This window comes from Falco cherrug, chromosome 5 (genome assembly GCF_023634085.1).
Source record: "Falco cherrug isolate bFalChe1 chromosome 5, bFalChe1.pri, whole genome shotgun sequence".
In the NCBI taxonomy this organism is placed as follows: Eukaryota; Metazoa; Chordata; class Aves; order Falconiformes; family Falconidae; genus Falco; species Falco cherrug.
Genome location: NC_073701.1, coordinates 10983002 through 10999325, shown reverse-complemented (window position 1 = coordinate 10999325; position 16324 = coordinate 10983002). Strand labels below are relative to the sequence as shown.

The 16324-nt window shown below is 45.7% G+C and overlaps 1 protein-coding gene across 7 annotated transcripts in view; it reads left to right on the top strand.

Annotated features, from left to right (window-relative positions):
* ARHGEF5 (Rho guanine nucleotide exchange factor 5) overlaps positions 1–16324 on the top strand; it is a 36796-nt gene that overhangs the window by 7296 nt on the left and 13176 nt on the right. For 3 of the 7 annotated variants that reach the window (XM_055712140.1, XM_055712136.1, XM_055712137.1), the window contains one exon: positions 12372–15951. In XM_055712140.1, coding sequence (XP_055568115.1) covers positions 12387–15951 — 3565 coding nt within the window. In that variant the 5' untranslated portion in view covers positions 12372–12386. Of the gene's footprint in view, positions 1–8111; positions 8878–12371; positions 15952–16324 lie in introns of those variants that run through there. The other 4 variants (XM_055712139.1, XM_027815094.2, XM_055712138.1 and 1 more) reach the window with 4 other exon arrangements.

The window sequence follows — 16324 nt, the reverse complement described above, 5'->3', positions numbered from 1 at the left end:
GTAAACAAAGTGCATATAAGGAAGGAAAAAAAAAAAGTACCAACAGATGCAGGAGCCAAATATGGAAGTGTTGAGGTAAACTGTGTGCGAAAACACCAACTTGGCTTTAAAGAACAGTTTGGTAGAGAGACACATTTTTGTGCTTAGAGGTGGCAAGAAATATCTGATGCTGTATGTCCTGAGCTCATAAAATGGGTAGAATTGCAGAAAGGTTCTCATCTGAATGTGGACACCGTGAGAAATAGAAAACTGTGAATATCTGATGTATTTGAGGTTATGGGGTGGGGGCTTTCATTGACTGGCCAGTGAGATCCCTACAGTACAAAAAGTATGATACCAGAGTAACACTAGTCTAGAATGAGCTGAAACAACTAATTACAGACACCACTTTGTGTGAAAAATGTGTCTATTATTTGTACTAAACAATTCTGCAGCACAAAAGGGAAGTATCTTAGTAATGTGTTTGTAACTTCAAGAGCTTAGAGGCAAAAGGCACAGAATGAAAGAACAGACTGAGCAGTCAATATATTTTTGTTGGTGAAGGGATTGCTTAAATAAGACTTTGCTTACGGTTGCAATCAGATACAGAGTTTATAACAGGGCTTTGCATATTCAGTGCACTGAGCAGCCACTCCCTGACTAATCCTCAGAGTATGTGAGGTAGGAGGGGTTGGTATTACCTCAGTTGCTCAGATGACCCTCAGATGGGCAGAAACTGCTGGAAACTGCCAGAATTCGGAACTGGCAGTCCTGCTGGATGAGGTCTGGGGGTGAAGGCACAGTTCTTGGTTGCCTTGAAAAAATCTAGTTACAATCTTTCTTTAAATGAATGACAGCAGTGGGGAATTGAAGGAAGGAGAGCTCCTGGTATCCTAACATGCATGTTTCTGTTTCAGCCTGTATATGTTACTGATGATAACAGTTATCCTTCGTGGACCCACTATCTTGAAATTTCTAGCTGATAGCAACTGTGTTTAACTGCTCATAAGCTGTAGCTGTCAGTAGAGGCAAGGCCTAAAACAGCAGTCCTATGGGTGCATCTTTATCTCCTCTTAAGGTAAATGCTAGTAGAGCAGGAAGAGCCAAAAGTTCAGAGTGCGGAGTGTTTCCCATGTGTGTGACAAAAGCAGTAATGCTGGTATCTCCTGTTGTGGGTATAGCTGTAATTGCACCTTCTCTAATGCAATTGCGTCTTGGGAGCCAAACTACTGTGATCTGTGTCATACCTCCTGTGTAAAGCTCTGCGAAGGGTGACAGAGTAGATTTGTCACATGAAGACGTGTGTCAGTGTTCTTCACTTCAACACCCTCATGGCTGCGAGTTGTAGCCAGATACAGCTGTCAGTGCTGTAGGATCTGCCACCAAGCAAGGCAGAGATGTTGCTCATAGAACAGTAGCTGGACTTCGGTTGTTAAACCTTCCTGCTTTTCTGGTCATCCTAGGCAAGGACCACTGCCTCAGCCTCTCGCTTCGCCTGCACAAGGGTGCGACCTTGCTTGTCTTGCCCTCAGCTCTCTGCCTTACTTGCAGTTCTTCTGCCCGCTTGCGCCAGGGACTTGCAAAAGTTGCTCACTTTGTGCCCCTGCCCCAGCCTGCTCGGTAAAGCGTTGGCCAGCTGGCTGGCACACGTGGAAGAGGTGGGGTGCTGGGTTCAGTAACAGTCAGCAAACGTTTGTGCTGAAAGCTGGGTTCCTCCAGTGCATCAGCCTGGCAGAGGTAAGAATGAAGACCCATTATTCCATACAGGAAGGTGTTTGGGAAGACAACTCTAAGCAGAGCTCTGGCTCTTCCCTCCCTCTTGGACATGGTCCACTGACACCCCCACCCCCTTCCCCCTTCAAGCACCTCTCTTAGTCTTAGCTTTCCCAAAATACAGTGATCATACCAGAATGTATTCTTTGCTGTTGGCTGTAATGATTTTTTAAAAATTATTATTTATTTTATGCCCAGCAAAGCATTTTGCTATGTGCCCAGTCTGACAAACTTGTTCAGGTGAGTTTGATGGACAGTGTCAGAAGTTATGACTGAGAGCTGCCTGTGAGGCTGAAGTGGAGGAATGCTGCTGTATCTCATTGAACTTGGGAGAGATGGGATGTTTATGTGTTTATTTATGCCCCACCGATCAAAGCGTGTTGCAGGTAATGGGAAAGGCAGCAAGCTGAGTCTTAGATTTCATTTAACTGGTGCCGATAGCTTCCCAGGGGAAGTTTCTCATTCATGCTAAAGTATGCAGAACTTCATTTAGAATATAGCATGCACGCTTGTGTGGGTTGGTGGGATGCGGGTGTACCAAAGACTGCATTCCTCAGCTGGAACTGGCATTATTTTGTGATCATGTCATAAAAGAGGTAAAGGAATTGTATCGGGTCTTTATTAGACTATTAGTCACGATGAGTGTTAGGAGTTCAATTATCTTATGTTCTATCTCACTAGCACACTGAAGTCATGAGCTTGGGATGAATTCAAGGCACACAGACCTTATTTTACTCCTCTGCATAACCATCTGATAAGGTGGGAACCGGTAGGGGAAAGAGAGATGTAGTTTTACATGCCACAGGGTTGAGGAAAAGGAAGCCGTAGGCCAGTCAAGAGTCAGAGTCAATGTCTTCAAGAATTGCCAAAGGGCAATCTCAGGATTTTAATTGCTCAGCTAATATCTGAAGAGCCATGGAGCCATCAAGGAGTACTATTTTAGGAAATATTGAAGGGTAGTGGTGGGAAGCAGAGTCCGCCCTCTCATTCATATGCAGAAAAATGAAAATGAGAGGAAGGATTAAAACATCTGTAATTGTTCCTTATGTATTGAAACTAATTATTAAAATGGTAAAAATATTGTAATTAGTACATCATAGAAATACTAGTGATATTTCTAAGCTGCTATAAAAATCTATGCCTTAAATTAATAGAGACTTGGAACTGTACTGCATGTGAAATTATGTGGGCATAATTTTTGCCTGTTGACAGAGAAAATATTGCTGAAACCGAGAGTATCAGTATTGTTGATCTGGTTGTTCTATTTCTTAATTTTTTTTAAGGTTGTACCTGTAGGGCTCTACTTTTTTTTTTTTTTAACTTTTATAATATGCTGTGTTAATTACAGTATTAGGAACTAATGCTAAATCTTAACTACAGCATCTGTGAGCTGTAATTACTACTATAAACTTTGAAATAAGGTAGTGGTAATTGGTGAAGCTAGTTATAAAAAGCGTTTCATAAGATTGATGTGTATCAGTTACACCATTCAAAACCCCGATTTATACAACTTTTCACTGCTTATTCTGAAAGACAGGGTTGCAAAAATGTCTTCCCCTCCCCCACCATTGGGAGTATTTCCATGCTAGACTTTGCAGAGGGTTTGAGGAGGTTTCCAGGGCTTTCCCTAGCATCTCCTTCATGTTGTTACTTGTTTTGAGAGTTGCTTACAGGAGGCTGACTCCTTTGACTTCATCTGGCTGCCATGCTGTGTCTTCTTAGACCCAATTCTTTGCTGCGGAGTGAAAGCTGCATTTGGGTTCACGGGAACCGTAGAGTCAGTGGCAATAATGAGACAAGGAAACATTAAACCATAAAATAATGGCTCCTTTGGAAATAATTGTAGATCCAATTAGAATGTCCCGCTTCCCGTAGCGCCTGCTTCTGACCTGTAAAGGTAGCAAGCATGTTACTAACAGAGGGCCAGTAGTGAGAATGTAAAATTTCCCTGCTCTGCTGCTACTGTTCTGCGTGGGCTGGCGAGGCTGCACCTGTTTCTGCGTTTGAAGTGCTTGGCAATCACACCCAGCAAGACACCTACGCCCGAGCGTCAGGGACTTGCTTGTAGATCCTGGGTGTGGTTTCACCATACCTTAGGTCTAAGTCCAGGTTTCTGCTTTCCCGCTCTCTGGCCCGATGCCCAGCCTCTTGTTCCTGTCCACTCCTCGCAGTTGCTACTATGGCTTGTACATCTGCGTGTACGGCTGCTGCAGGGACCTGTCATATTTACCTTTATTGGTAGGGTTTTTTTCCCCTCCTGTGTCACACCTTTATGGCTGCTCACATCTCTCTGCTTCTGGCTTGGTTTTTTTTTTGACTAGATAACTCCCTGAGCTGGCTCATGTATGGTCACGTGTGCCCTGGCACATGGGTGAAGATAGGAGCAATCTGGATGCGTATTGCCTTAATCTGTTCTGGATTTCAGGGTGCGACATCAAGTCTTAAGATTTATTAGGACCTGATTCTGGATGGCGTCGGATGGTTTGTACAGTCAGCAGCAGCAGAAGGAATTGAAGGAGCTCTACACTTTTTTTAAGACTGGACCGTAAACAGATGGCTTTTCAGAATGTCTTCAAATACCTAAATTGTGCCTGATGAGTTTGATTAGTCATCTTTGTTAACCCACTCAATACCAGAGCGTATTTCTTTGCCGGTCTTTTAGTTTCTGGTAGCTTGTGTAGCTCACTGGATCAGGTCTAAATATTCTGCGAACAGTTCAGTGTCATCAGTCCCGACTGCTTAAAAATAGTAACCAGGTAGAGGGGGAAGGGCGGAGTTGCCCTTGCTCTTGTTAGTCACAAGTTAAGGCTTAACATTTTGGCTTAAAAACATTGAGATAAACCCAGACAGCAAGATCTAATTTTTGAGCCATACTTTGTTTTTCAGGCCTTTTCCACACCCATTGAAGGCCAGACATGTATTTTTCTTAATTGTAAGCCAAAATTCTCACATAACCACATGATTCTAGGAAGTGGGACTAGATGAAAAACAGAAAATATTGTGATGTGCACAATAAACTTATGCCAGTTGGCCGTGCAGGCGTTACACCATGAGTAACAACAAGTTTTCCATGTGTTTGCATTAGTACCTTCCTATTCAGCACCCACACAATTCCTGTGGCTTTGGGTGTGTGAAGCTGTTTTTCCACGGGGAGAGGGAAGGGGTCCTCGCTGGTGCTTTCCCACATTTACATTTCTTATAACATTTTATTTGTATCTAATACTTTTTGTTCCCAATAGCAAACATGTCTCATTGTGCTTGTTAGCTTCTTCGATCTAAGCACACCAATTACATTTCCAAGACAGAGTGGCTTGTTCCCCGAAAAGCTGGGTTAGGAAACAGTTGTACCAAAATCTGTTTTCCCCACACACATCCCTGTATCCCTTTTGGATGGACCTTTTTTTGTTTCTTCTTTAGCTGCAGTTTTCAGTATAAAGCTGCCAGTATTGCCAAGTATTTTTGGTTATGATACAAGTCTCATAACATTTTTTTTCACGTTTTGTAAAAAAATCTTATTACTGGAGTCATAAGGTAATTAGAACCTCTATGGGGAGCCAAGGCTGAAAACATGCATTCTAAAAGCTCAAAATGAGGACAAGTGTGTTCAAAATTTTTATTGTTGTTATCTCATGATATGTTGATTCCAACAATTTTTTGATTGCTATTTCCAGCTGATGGTACTAACAATATTGAAGCCAGATACACAGTACAAGTTTTTGCTGTATGTATAGCTGTTATGACAGATGAAGTTGTGCTAGTAGAAGTCGTTAGCATGGTATGGTACACAAACGCAGCTTTGTTAGTATTTTAGGAATTGCTTTGGTTGCAGAGGTTATGCTTTACCTATTGATACAAAATTAGCACTTTGCCAGTATATCTATGGCTGGCTGGGTGTATTTTGCTTTATAGCTTATCAGTGGTCCCATATATTGCTAAAATGTTCCAGCTTTGTATCTTCTATAGGGCTCTGACAGCTATCAGTAATGGCAGCAAGAAATTGTACAGTTTTCAACGTAGAACTTGATCCAGCTGTGAAAGAGGTTATAATATGTGTTTGCCAAGAACATCAGACAGGATAACTTTGGAGGCCCCTTCTGCAGGGGAGGATAGTTTGTTCCAGTTCAGTTTGCTGAGTATTGTTCATCCTTATCTGTCTGTAGCTGAACTGTGCTCAGGACTGGTATGGGTGATGTGACAAGTGTGCTCAGCAATGGTTCCACTGTGCTGTCTGGGCAAGGCCAAGCTTTCAAGTGTGTTTCCAAGCCCTTTGATGTTTTAAGCATTTGCATCTGTCAAAATGGTTTGGTGCGAACATTAGCATTCTTTAATCTGAGACTCAAAAACAGCAGCGTGGGATTCTGGCTCATGCTTCTGTAGCATAGTAAGAGACTACAAAATACCTGCTGCTAACTGGAGAATCTCCCCTATCTGGGTCCCCGTTCACTGTGTTCAAAGAGAAACTGGGAACTCCTGTAGTTTATAGCAAACCTGCTATCTAGGAATGTCTATGCTGCTAGCTGCCAACACTGCATAAAAAAAATCAGTGTACATCTCTGAAGTCCTTACCTCCTTTTGTGCCCCAGATGTTTCTGTCAGTCATCTCTCCATCCCCACAGTTCGCAGAGGGACCTGCGCAGAGCAACGTGCAGTGAATCTGTGCCTTGCTTTCACTGCGGGGGTTCTTCTGCCCGGTAGTGTCAATAGTCTCTCTACTAAGCTACAGCACGGAGAGCCATACACCATTCTTCTTTGTTCCGTACTAGAAGGATGCAGATATCAAGGCTTATCCATTGCTTTTATGAACATAAAACTTAAGCTCTGCTTTAGTGAACCGGGTGTTTTGATATACAGGTGACCCCTTTTTATCTTAAGACTGAATCATTTTTATTGCACCTCTGGGAAGTGCAATCCAAGCCACATCTTTGCTTGCTGTTTGGCAAATGTTCAGTAGCAGTTTCCAAGGTGAAAATTTGTTCTACCCAAAATCATGTTTCTTTGGTGCTTTTTTTTTTTTTGTTAGCATTAAGTATTACAATCTACTTAAATGGAAACGAATGTAGGAAAGGTATATTTTTTTTCTCAATTAGTGAATCACTAGATAATTAATAGACTCAATATATCTTGAGTGTGCCTACCGTGACTGAAAGCTAGTGAGATGCTACTGGGAGTGTTAAATCTCAGTCAAATTGTCTGCATCGGTGTGACTGGGAAGTCTCATTCACTTTTCCCAAGCTTCAGTAGCAGCTCAGATGCGTTTTCCAGGAGATCAGGTACTATTGTCAGCTTTGTTCTTTCTCCTCTGCCTAAAACACTTGAGGCAGCTGCTGCTTCCCGGGATACTAACAGCATGTAGACCATTTAGCACAGCAGTAGACTCTGTTATTTTGGCACATAGTTTTTTTAGATTGCTTTACTTGTTCGATATGTTCTTTCCTTCAGCAGGCTCTGTCTGTTCTCCGTACCCTCAAACGGAAGGTAGTAATGTTGCCATGTAACATTACTTCCCTCCTTAATTCTTATCTCTAGTGCCCTGTGTAATCTCTTCCCGAGCTCAAGATTTTTGACCCCACTCCTTCAACGCTCTCAATGGGCTGTATGGTGATAGAGCAGCCGTGGTGCATGTGTATTGGTAACAGTTTCTTTGCAGAGGAATACATGGAGAAGGCATCTCTCACGTGGAGGGGGTATCCAGCTGAGAAAGCAGGCTTAAGCATGGCATGAGTAGCTCGACCAAAAATGCAAAGTGAGACTTGTCATAGGGCAGGCTGTGTGTTGGAGCAGTTGCATCGACCCCTTTCCAGAGTGTCCCGCTGTACCGGGGAGGGATGGTAGTTCTGGTGACTCTTCTCTGGCACGGTGAGCCCTGGATTTTGTATGGAGAAAGGCAGGCTCTGAGCCAGCCCCCGCTGACCCGGCTGCTTCTAACGTGTATCTGAACTGGATGATGGAGGTCATAAAGCCCAGCTGAAATAGCAGGAGGGGGCTCAGGGCAGCCTTGTTGCTCCTCAGGTGGGTGTTACAGCCTACGCAGAGCTCTTTCCTGCCAGCACTTAAAGCTAGCTTTGGCATTTCAACACCGGGCTGCGGCCGTGCCGGCACGAATGTGTGCCCAGGCGATGGATTGCTTGGGAGAGCCTTTGTTGTCATAAGGAAACCCGTGTCCTTGCCTGCGCCACTCGGGGGTGGCTGTGAATGGCTTTCTCCTCTCACGGCCAGAAGCTCTGGCTGCTGCCTGGGTGACAAGGAGGCGAGCCGGGAGAGCCCCGGTGCACCGGCTGCGGTGGGGGGGAGGGGGGGGCCGGACAGGGCAGCCCCCTCCTCCCCTCCCCCCCCCGCCAGCCTGTTCATGGGGGGAGCGGGCAGGGAGCACGGGCGGCCCGGGGGTTGGCAAATGTTCAGTAGGAATTATTTATATTACCAAATATATAATATATATTATTTAGGGGGTGTGTGTGTATATATATAATTTGGTAATATATAATATTACCAAACTGCTAAATAATCCTGCGCTGAAAGCTGGGGCTGGCCCCGGTTTGGGAGCAGGAGGATCGCGGGGCTCCGCATCGCTCCGTGCTGCCTTGTTTCCTGGCTAGCTGAAGGGCTTGTCTGTGCTTGATAGCACTTGTTATTCCTCCTTTCTTGTTTGTTGGAGGGGGGTGGGTGGGGGAGGTGAGGTACTTGCTATTTAAAACCAGAAGTGTTTGTCATCTCCATCCAGGTGAATTAAACCACACTGGAAGGAAGTATGACATTCACTTTGCCTTTTGTAATCTGGGAAAGCTATGGGTGGATGCAGTACATCATTGCAGGAATTGCTTTGTCCACTGGTGCTTTCACTGCTGTCCTGTTTTGCGTATCTGGCTGCCTACTGCACCCTTCCCCTCTCAAATTTTGTGCTCTGTACTACCATATGACCAAGCACTGCCCCTTTTTTTTGTTGTGCTGGCATGGGGCCAGCTGCACCCTCTCACAGTTCCAGCTTGCAGTGAGTTTGTGTACCCAGAGTCACCTACAAGTCAGGTGCATGTGAACTGCAGTCCCGGATTTCCAGGCCCTCTTGGGAGAAGAGCATATGAAGAAGTGATGGCAAGTTCAGCATCTGATCCAGAGAGATGTGAAAGATCAGTAAGTCCCAGCAGTGGTTAGGTGAGGCTTCTGGGAGAGTTTGTGTAGCCTGCTGGAAGCTGGCAGTTGCCAGATAGGCTTCTGTGTGCCTGCCTGTCATGTTATTTGCCTTACTGCAAATGCTAATTGAAAGTTTGCTTGGGCTAGCACAGCTCCTGGGGGTCTCCTGGGCATTCCTCTGGAAGAGGACCAAGCTGACCTGAGGTGGAAGCATAACATGGCCATGCTCCTAGGCAGTCTCTTCTGGTAACTGCTGGGCTTTGTACGTAGCTTCTCTGTATGTGGAGGCTACAGGTGTAGCCAGGTTTGTTTTATTTCCTCTCCCATCTCCATTAAATCCTTATTGCAGAGGTATCTGCCTCTTTCATTACAGTGCAGCAGTCTTCAAGCAGGAACTTAACTGTTTCCCAGACTAGTTAAGTCCTCCCCCACTGTCTGCAGAAAGTTTGTCCCTTCTCCTGCCTCACTTCCCAAAGCTTCTCTCTTGCTTTCCCTGAGGTGTGCAAAACACCTGGCAGTAATATGAGGAGACAAATCTCACTTGGCAGCTTCCAGCACTGATCTCCTGTGCACCTCCCTCTACGCTGTCTCCCAGTATCATCATGGAACTGCTCCAAATGCAGCTTTAAACTTGTCCTTTCACCTGTCCAAATCCCTTGCAACAGAGCCAGGGAAGTGGAAACTCGGTCCTTGAGCTTAATAAGAGGAAAATCGGTGCTGTATACATCTGTAACAGCACAGTGAGCAACAATTCTTCTTCCTCTCACAAAGTGTGGGCTTGAGTTTGAGGATCTTGCTATTCAGACCTTTCTTCATGGGCCATCCTGTCCTTAGTAGTAGTAAATGTTCCTTAGCCATTAGCTTGTGTCCTAGACCGCCTGTCCCCCTAAACATTTGTCTCTGCTCCTGGGGAGCACGTTTGAAAACTGTATTAGGTGTGAGAAGTAACACTTTTCTAGTCATTAGCAGAAGAGACTCACTTAGGTAGCTGGAATTGTTAAGAGCAGTGTAGCACAAGAGTGACCTGATGTGATCATGGAACCTTTGTTAAAGAAGGGGTAGATGTACCTACTGGGGACAGCTAAGTGAAGTTGATCCTGCCCTGGGCAAAGTGGCTGCTTACAAGTGTATGACCCGGCTCTTTTCTTGTGCTCTGCCAAGCTCTTGGGTTTTTTTTTTTTGGTTGGTTGGTTGGTTTTGTTGGTTGTTTTTTTTTCCTGGGCTGGAGCTTCTTCCTGACAGTCCTGTGCAACAGTTCCCATGTGCAACAGTTTCAAAACATGGTTTAGCAGCACCGAAGTAGTTTACTATTAGCTGATAGCAGTAAAATGTGGCAGAAAGTCCCATGGGAACTTTTGGAATAGACATATCTCTTTGAAACATGGTGTTTATTGTAATTACCTGTTTACAACTACTTACTTTCTGCTTAGGGGGGTGTTTGGGGTGTCCAGATTGCTAAATAATCCCAGTTTTGGCCCAATGTTGTAAGAAAGATTCTTTCCAATATAAACAAAAATAAAAAAATTACATGAGAAAAAATACTTGGGAGCAAAGTTAATTGATGAGTTAACTCATTTTTTCCCTGCTTTTTAAAAAAGCTAAAGATGATGACAGTCCCCACAATTGAAGTGTATGCAATGCTTCAGCTCTAACTCCAGAGCATGGGGTTATTGCTTTCAGAGCAGGTGTTCTGTTTCATGTGACATGAAGAAAAATATAAGCTAAACCAGCTTTCGGGTCAGGCATGCCTTGGCCATGGAGTTAACTGGGACAATTAGTCCAGATGTAATCATACCTTTATTGCTTTTACTTTCTGTGTGGGATCAGGAAGTGTTACTTGTGACTACAGAGTCACTTCAGCACAAGGAAGTTGCCATTGATCTCAAAGATTTCTCTTTCCTTGAAGACACTTCCCTTTCTCTGTTTGTGAGTCTCCCAAGTTGAAATTGTCACACACATGCACCCCCCTCAACAGCAGTTGAAACCCTGGAAAAAATGCCGTTCTTAAAATAGTAGGGAAATTTGGAATGCCAGAGGAAGAAATAGTGTATAGATTTGGTTGTTAGTTTTGAGCAAGAAAAGGGAAATATTTTTGCATGAGTTTTCTGAATGGTTCAGAGCCAGGCCTTGGGGCTTTTTTTGCCACTAAACAGCTAGCCGGCTTTTACCTGAGGATATGTGGAATGGTTTCTCAGACCAAAAGATGCAGGATGATGCATTCATGTCTGGAAACGCAGACATCTGTAAGGTCGGATAAAGGAGGACAACACTGAAGCTTTATTCAGGGGGAAGTCTGGCTGTGGCTACACATTGCAGGAGATCCTTTGGGGCTAAATTACAAGCTGTGGTATGACTGCGAGGGTACCCAGTGTATGTGAAGCAGTAATTTATAAACCATTTCTGATAAGCAGGGGATAGGGAATAGGGAGGGCAGGCTGGAACACTGAAGAAAGTGTCCCAGAGGCAGAAGAAAAGAGAGGAGAGCCACTAAGATTTGTGTCTTTCTCATGTCTTTTAAGGTAGGGATTGTGGGTCATGGGATAGGTAGAAGCCAGAAAGATAAAAGTAGTGAATCAGATTCTACCATCCGTTTTGCAGACATTTCCCAAATGTACATTCCCTAGTGCTTTGTCATGTCTGAGCTGCAAATGCAATAATGGATGGGAAATTCCATTATATCCTTTAGGAAACCATCCAACAAGCCTGAGATTACTTCCTACTGCCCCCCCCCCCCCCCCCCCGCCCGAGTAGACTAAATGATGATACAATTTCTCTTTGTAGTCTGTAGACACTTCCACAGGCACCAGAGGTGCTCCTCTCAACCCATGTGGTTTACAGCCTTCAAATACCTTGTGTCTTGTGTCATGTCCTAGTTATCTGTTAATCAGGTTCTTACATTGCTGTCTTGTTAATCAATTCCTGTGATCAGTTGCAATAAGGCCCTGTGTTGCACATGTGTACGGAGATTTGTAAAGACAGCCTTCAGCTCTGAAGTACAGGCAAGGGCCTGTTGAAATCAAAGAGATCTTTAAAATTCAGCTAGCAGCTAGAAGAGGCCATGAGTATTTGTCTACCATGCCCTGCAAAAATAAATGGAGATTTTGATGATTTTCTCATCTGAATGCCTTCTGGTATCCCCTTTTGGGTTTGAGGTAGCTAGCCATGGCCAGCACTTTCCATAAGTTGCATTGTGGCTGTTAGGAGAGATTATCTTCTCTGTTCTTTGACCAAAGTCACTTTCTGGATTTGCGTGTAAAGCTAAAAAGACACTAGTCGATTTATTTTGGTGTTACTCTCATACTGCAAGCTTACACTGGGCGTTTTGTTTACTTTCAGTTGTTTCCCAACTCTTACCACCCACTGAGTATGTTTTTTTGTATTGTGGTTTTTTTTTTTCCTCAGCTGCATTAGTACCTGTTTTGAAAAGTCTTTTAAGCTGATTAGCTCCACTGTATCATTCTGTAGTAGTAATAGCAAAATGCATTTTTCTTTAGCAGGATGTGTCACTGATGGAGTCTGAAGAAACCAGTGAGGGAGGGACCACTCCCCGAGAAGCCAGCGGCGTCACTGGGGAGGTTTGGGATTCTACAGCAGTTGAAAGAGAGCATCATGCCCCTCACGCATCAGCCAAAATGAGCAACAGCCTGTCTGAATCTGCAAAGGGAGCAGAGCTCAGCACTCCTGAGGACTGCCTTTCTGCTCCAGGGAAAGCAGCAGAGATGCTGGGCAGACCCTCTAACCCTCTGCAAAAAGTGCCAGCAGGATTGGAACAAGAGCAAGGTGATGCAGAGCCTCAAAAGGGACTCTCGGAATTGGAAAGAGAAATGCTTTTAAGTGAGGGTGGACTGGATTGTTCTCTGAAACTTAAGCAAGTAGAGCTGGTTGACCTGGAAAGCAACCAGGACTCTTCTCTCAGCACAGTCCAGGATGGGCCAGACCCTGGCAGTGCCATCCTGCAGGCTGTGGACCTCAGCACTGAGTTTCCTCAGAGCCAGGCAGAATTGGCACTTTGTGGCTCAAACTCTCAGGCTCAACATCCAAAATACCCTTTGGCAGATGCCATTTCCTCTCAGAGAGAGACACCTAAGTGCTTCTTGGTGTGTAAAACTGTTTCAGAGGGGCATTATAAGGCTGAACCATTTCTGGATAGCCTCTCCATGGATTCTTTGCAGGAGGTTGATGCTGGTGCAGAGCAGAAGCAAAGCAGCAAAAACGTGGCAGCACCAACTCATGAGCAGCCTACCTCAGAGGAAGCAATAGATGACATGGCTAAACCTCACATTTCTGAAGACGCTAAGGAAAGCGTAAGAGCACTTGAGGGTCTGGAAGAGAATATAGAGTCTTCCTTTTCCCATCAGTTGTCTTCCACCTTAGCAGATGACAGCCAGATAAGTTCACTACAAGCAGAATGCAACATCTCAGCTGGTGAAACAAGGAATAGCAGTATGGTCAAAGAGCAGGGAACAGCAACGGTTCCTAAAGAAAACTCATCCGCTTCTAAATGCCTTCATCTTGAAGATGACCACAGAAAAACAGAGAGCAGACCTGCCTCTCAAGCAGAGAGTGCCTTCCAGGTAAAGGATACTGCTAAAAAAAATGAGGAAATGAGTACTTCACAGCATAAGAAACCAGCACAGGAGGCAGTGTCTGAACTTCAGCAGGAAGAAGAGAAGAAAGAGTGCAAACTGCAGAATCTGCTGGAAGAAGGGAAATCTTTGGAGCCCAAAGATCGGAAAAGCAAGGAACTAAATGAGAAGAAACAACAATTGCAGATGGAAGACCTCAATCTGGAGGCATCAGCTTCCAGGTCAGAGTTATCTTCTGTTCTCAGGCATAATGTGGACTTGTGTGGTTTGGAAAACGTTTTTTTGGCTGAGCAAACAGGATCAGCATTTTCTCCTAGGGAGTCTGTCTCTGTGGATCAGCATCCCGGTGAGGATGTACTGCTGAAAGCTTATGCCACAGAAGCAGGTTCTGGACGTCAGCCACTCGCTGTTAGCTCTCTGTCCTCAAATAACCTGAATGCAGTGGGTGAAACTCCAGTGGTGCCTCCACACACATGCCATATCTCTGACCAGGCAGAAGACCTAGAAGACTCTGGCCGCTTTTCCATTGGTGGTCAGGATATTGGAGAAGCGGACTGGGATGACAGGACAAGACTGGGCAGGGAGAATGAGCACAGTGATGGGCATGGAAAGGCTGTCCAGAGGCTTGATAAAAGAGGTGCACCTCTTCGTGGAGGAGTGGCAGCGCTTTCTAGTGCAGAGAACCCAGAGGCTTCTGTTCTACATCCTTCCTCAGGTACCAAGAACTTGGAGCCACCTGATCCCATAGATCCTCATCCCATTACAGAAAATTTGGGAAAAGCTGAGCTTCAGGTCTTCATTCCAGCTTTACCTCCAGAGCTCGCCTCTGTGGCTTCAACATCTGGCCCACAGCAAGAGGGTGCTAGCAGAATGGCCTCCTTGACCCCTGAGGACTGTCCTGGCACCAGCCTGAACAAACTGCTAGACTCTGTAGAGAAGCCAGCCAGCCAAGCTGCTTCTGTACAAGTGCGGGACCCAACATCAGGGGAAACTGCTAGTGTACGTACTGATCCAGGGGAGGCCAACATTTCCCATGAACTCCTTATTTCTGAGGAAGGTTTTCATGAAGACCTTAGTGGCCAGTCTTCTTTCTCTGTAATATACCCAAGCTGTCTTCCTCTAGAGAGGAGCTTTCCTGAGGGCAGGAGGACTGTGGCTGTCATTGCAGGGCCTCTGGAACCACCCCAAACACCAGGCAGGACTTCCACTCCCCTGAACCACCCAGAGACAACTCAGCAAAAACCCCCAGAAGAAAGTGCCATTATCCAACAAAAAGAAATGGGAGTACCTGTGGATCGTGAAGCACAAGAAATGCCTTTATTTGATCAGTCTGACTGCGGTTTAAACCAAAAAGAGCCTGGATCCAGAATCTCCAGTGTCCTGAGCACCCTAACCTGGCCCTCTGAAGAAGATATGGTCTTTGCCGTGAGCCAGCAAGAACAACCTCTGTCCCCTGCATCCCATTCAAGCCTACCTCTGGTGTCTGAGCCTGATGCCAAACAGCTTCCTCGCCTTCCTTCCCTTGCCCGAAGCCCCAGGCAAACTCAGGCCCCTGCACTTAATGCAAATCACCTTGCCCAACCTCCAGCCCCTGAAAGTTACCAGCCGCTGGCTCCTTTACCCTACTCCAGGCCACATCTCAACTGTGGTATGTATGATAGTAAGTTACTAGCCACTCACCCTACTATAAGCCATCCTCTGCACGCTGCTGCCTCTCTGTCTGATTCTAATACTGTGGCCTCTGCTTCTCACAGAGAAGATGTAGCAGAGAAAGATGACCTTGTTCCAGTAACTAGAGAGTGGGATCTCAGTGACTCAGGTACCCATACAGAGACATCTGATGACTCAGGGGTCAGTTTGTTGGCCAAAAGCTTTTCTGCTGTTGGAAATGAAGCATTGGCTGGCTCCTCTGACGCCAGCCCTGAAACAGCAGACCACCACATGGATATACAGTATGGAAAATCTTCACCTGACCACCCTTCTTGGCCCTCGCTGGAAGGCCTGATAACATCCACAAACTCCAAGAGCCGGGACTCTGCACAGCCACCTCCAATGCTAGCATTCACCAATCCAATCCATTTCCTCCAGCTCAGCCCTCCATCACCACCAACCACCAGGACAGCCTGCCAAGAGGAGGACATCTCAGGGGAGCTGCGATGGGAGCAAGAGGCAGGTGTCTTTGGTGTGGACTCAAAGAATGTCCAAGCTCCATTGGCATTCACAGAGAAAACAGAAAGTGAGAGGAGGATCAAGCAAAGGCTGGAAGGAGAAGGTGGGGAACACCACTTGGTAGCTCAGCCAAAGGAGGAAATGCCCAGACACTCACCCTTGGAGAAATCATCAAGTTGGCCAGACAAAAAATCGATCAGGGTAGTTGCACAGGAGCCAGCAGCCAATCAAGAAAACCCAATTAAACGCCGAGTAAAAAGCAAGGACTGGCACCGTCAGGGCCTGAAGAGGATGTCAGTACCACCAGACATCTTGCAGGGTGAGTCCCCCCCATCAAATTTACTGTAGATACCAGAAACACTGGATTAAATTAGATAGGCAACGTGATAGAGAGGTCTGAGAGCTCAGCATTGCTCTCGTGCCTTTCTGGTAGTACTCCTCGCTGCAGCCCTGCAGCCCCTTGCTGTCCTGCCCCAAGCTCCCCGCTCTCCCCTAGCTCTTCCCTGCGGCCCTGTAACCAGTACATCCTGGTGGTTCTGAGTAGGGCAGCGTGCTGGGGCTCAGTCCCCTCGTTTCACACTAACACCTGCAACAGAGAGGACCCCTCACCCCTCAACTTCACATCCAGTTTCTTTTCTTCTCCCTTCTCCGCGTTTGGCAACCTGTCACCCTTACTCGGTAAGAGGGGCTAT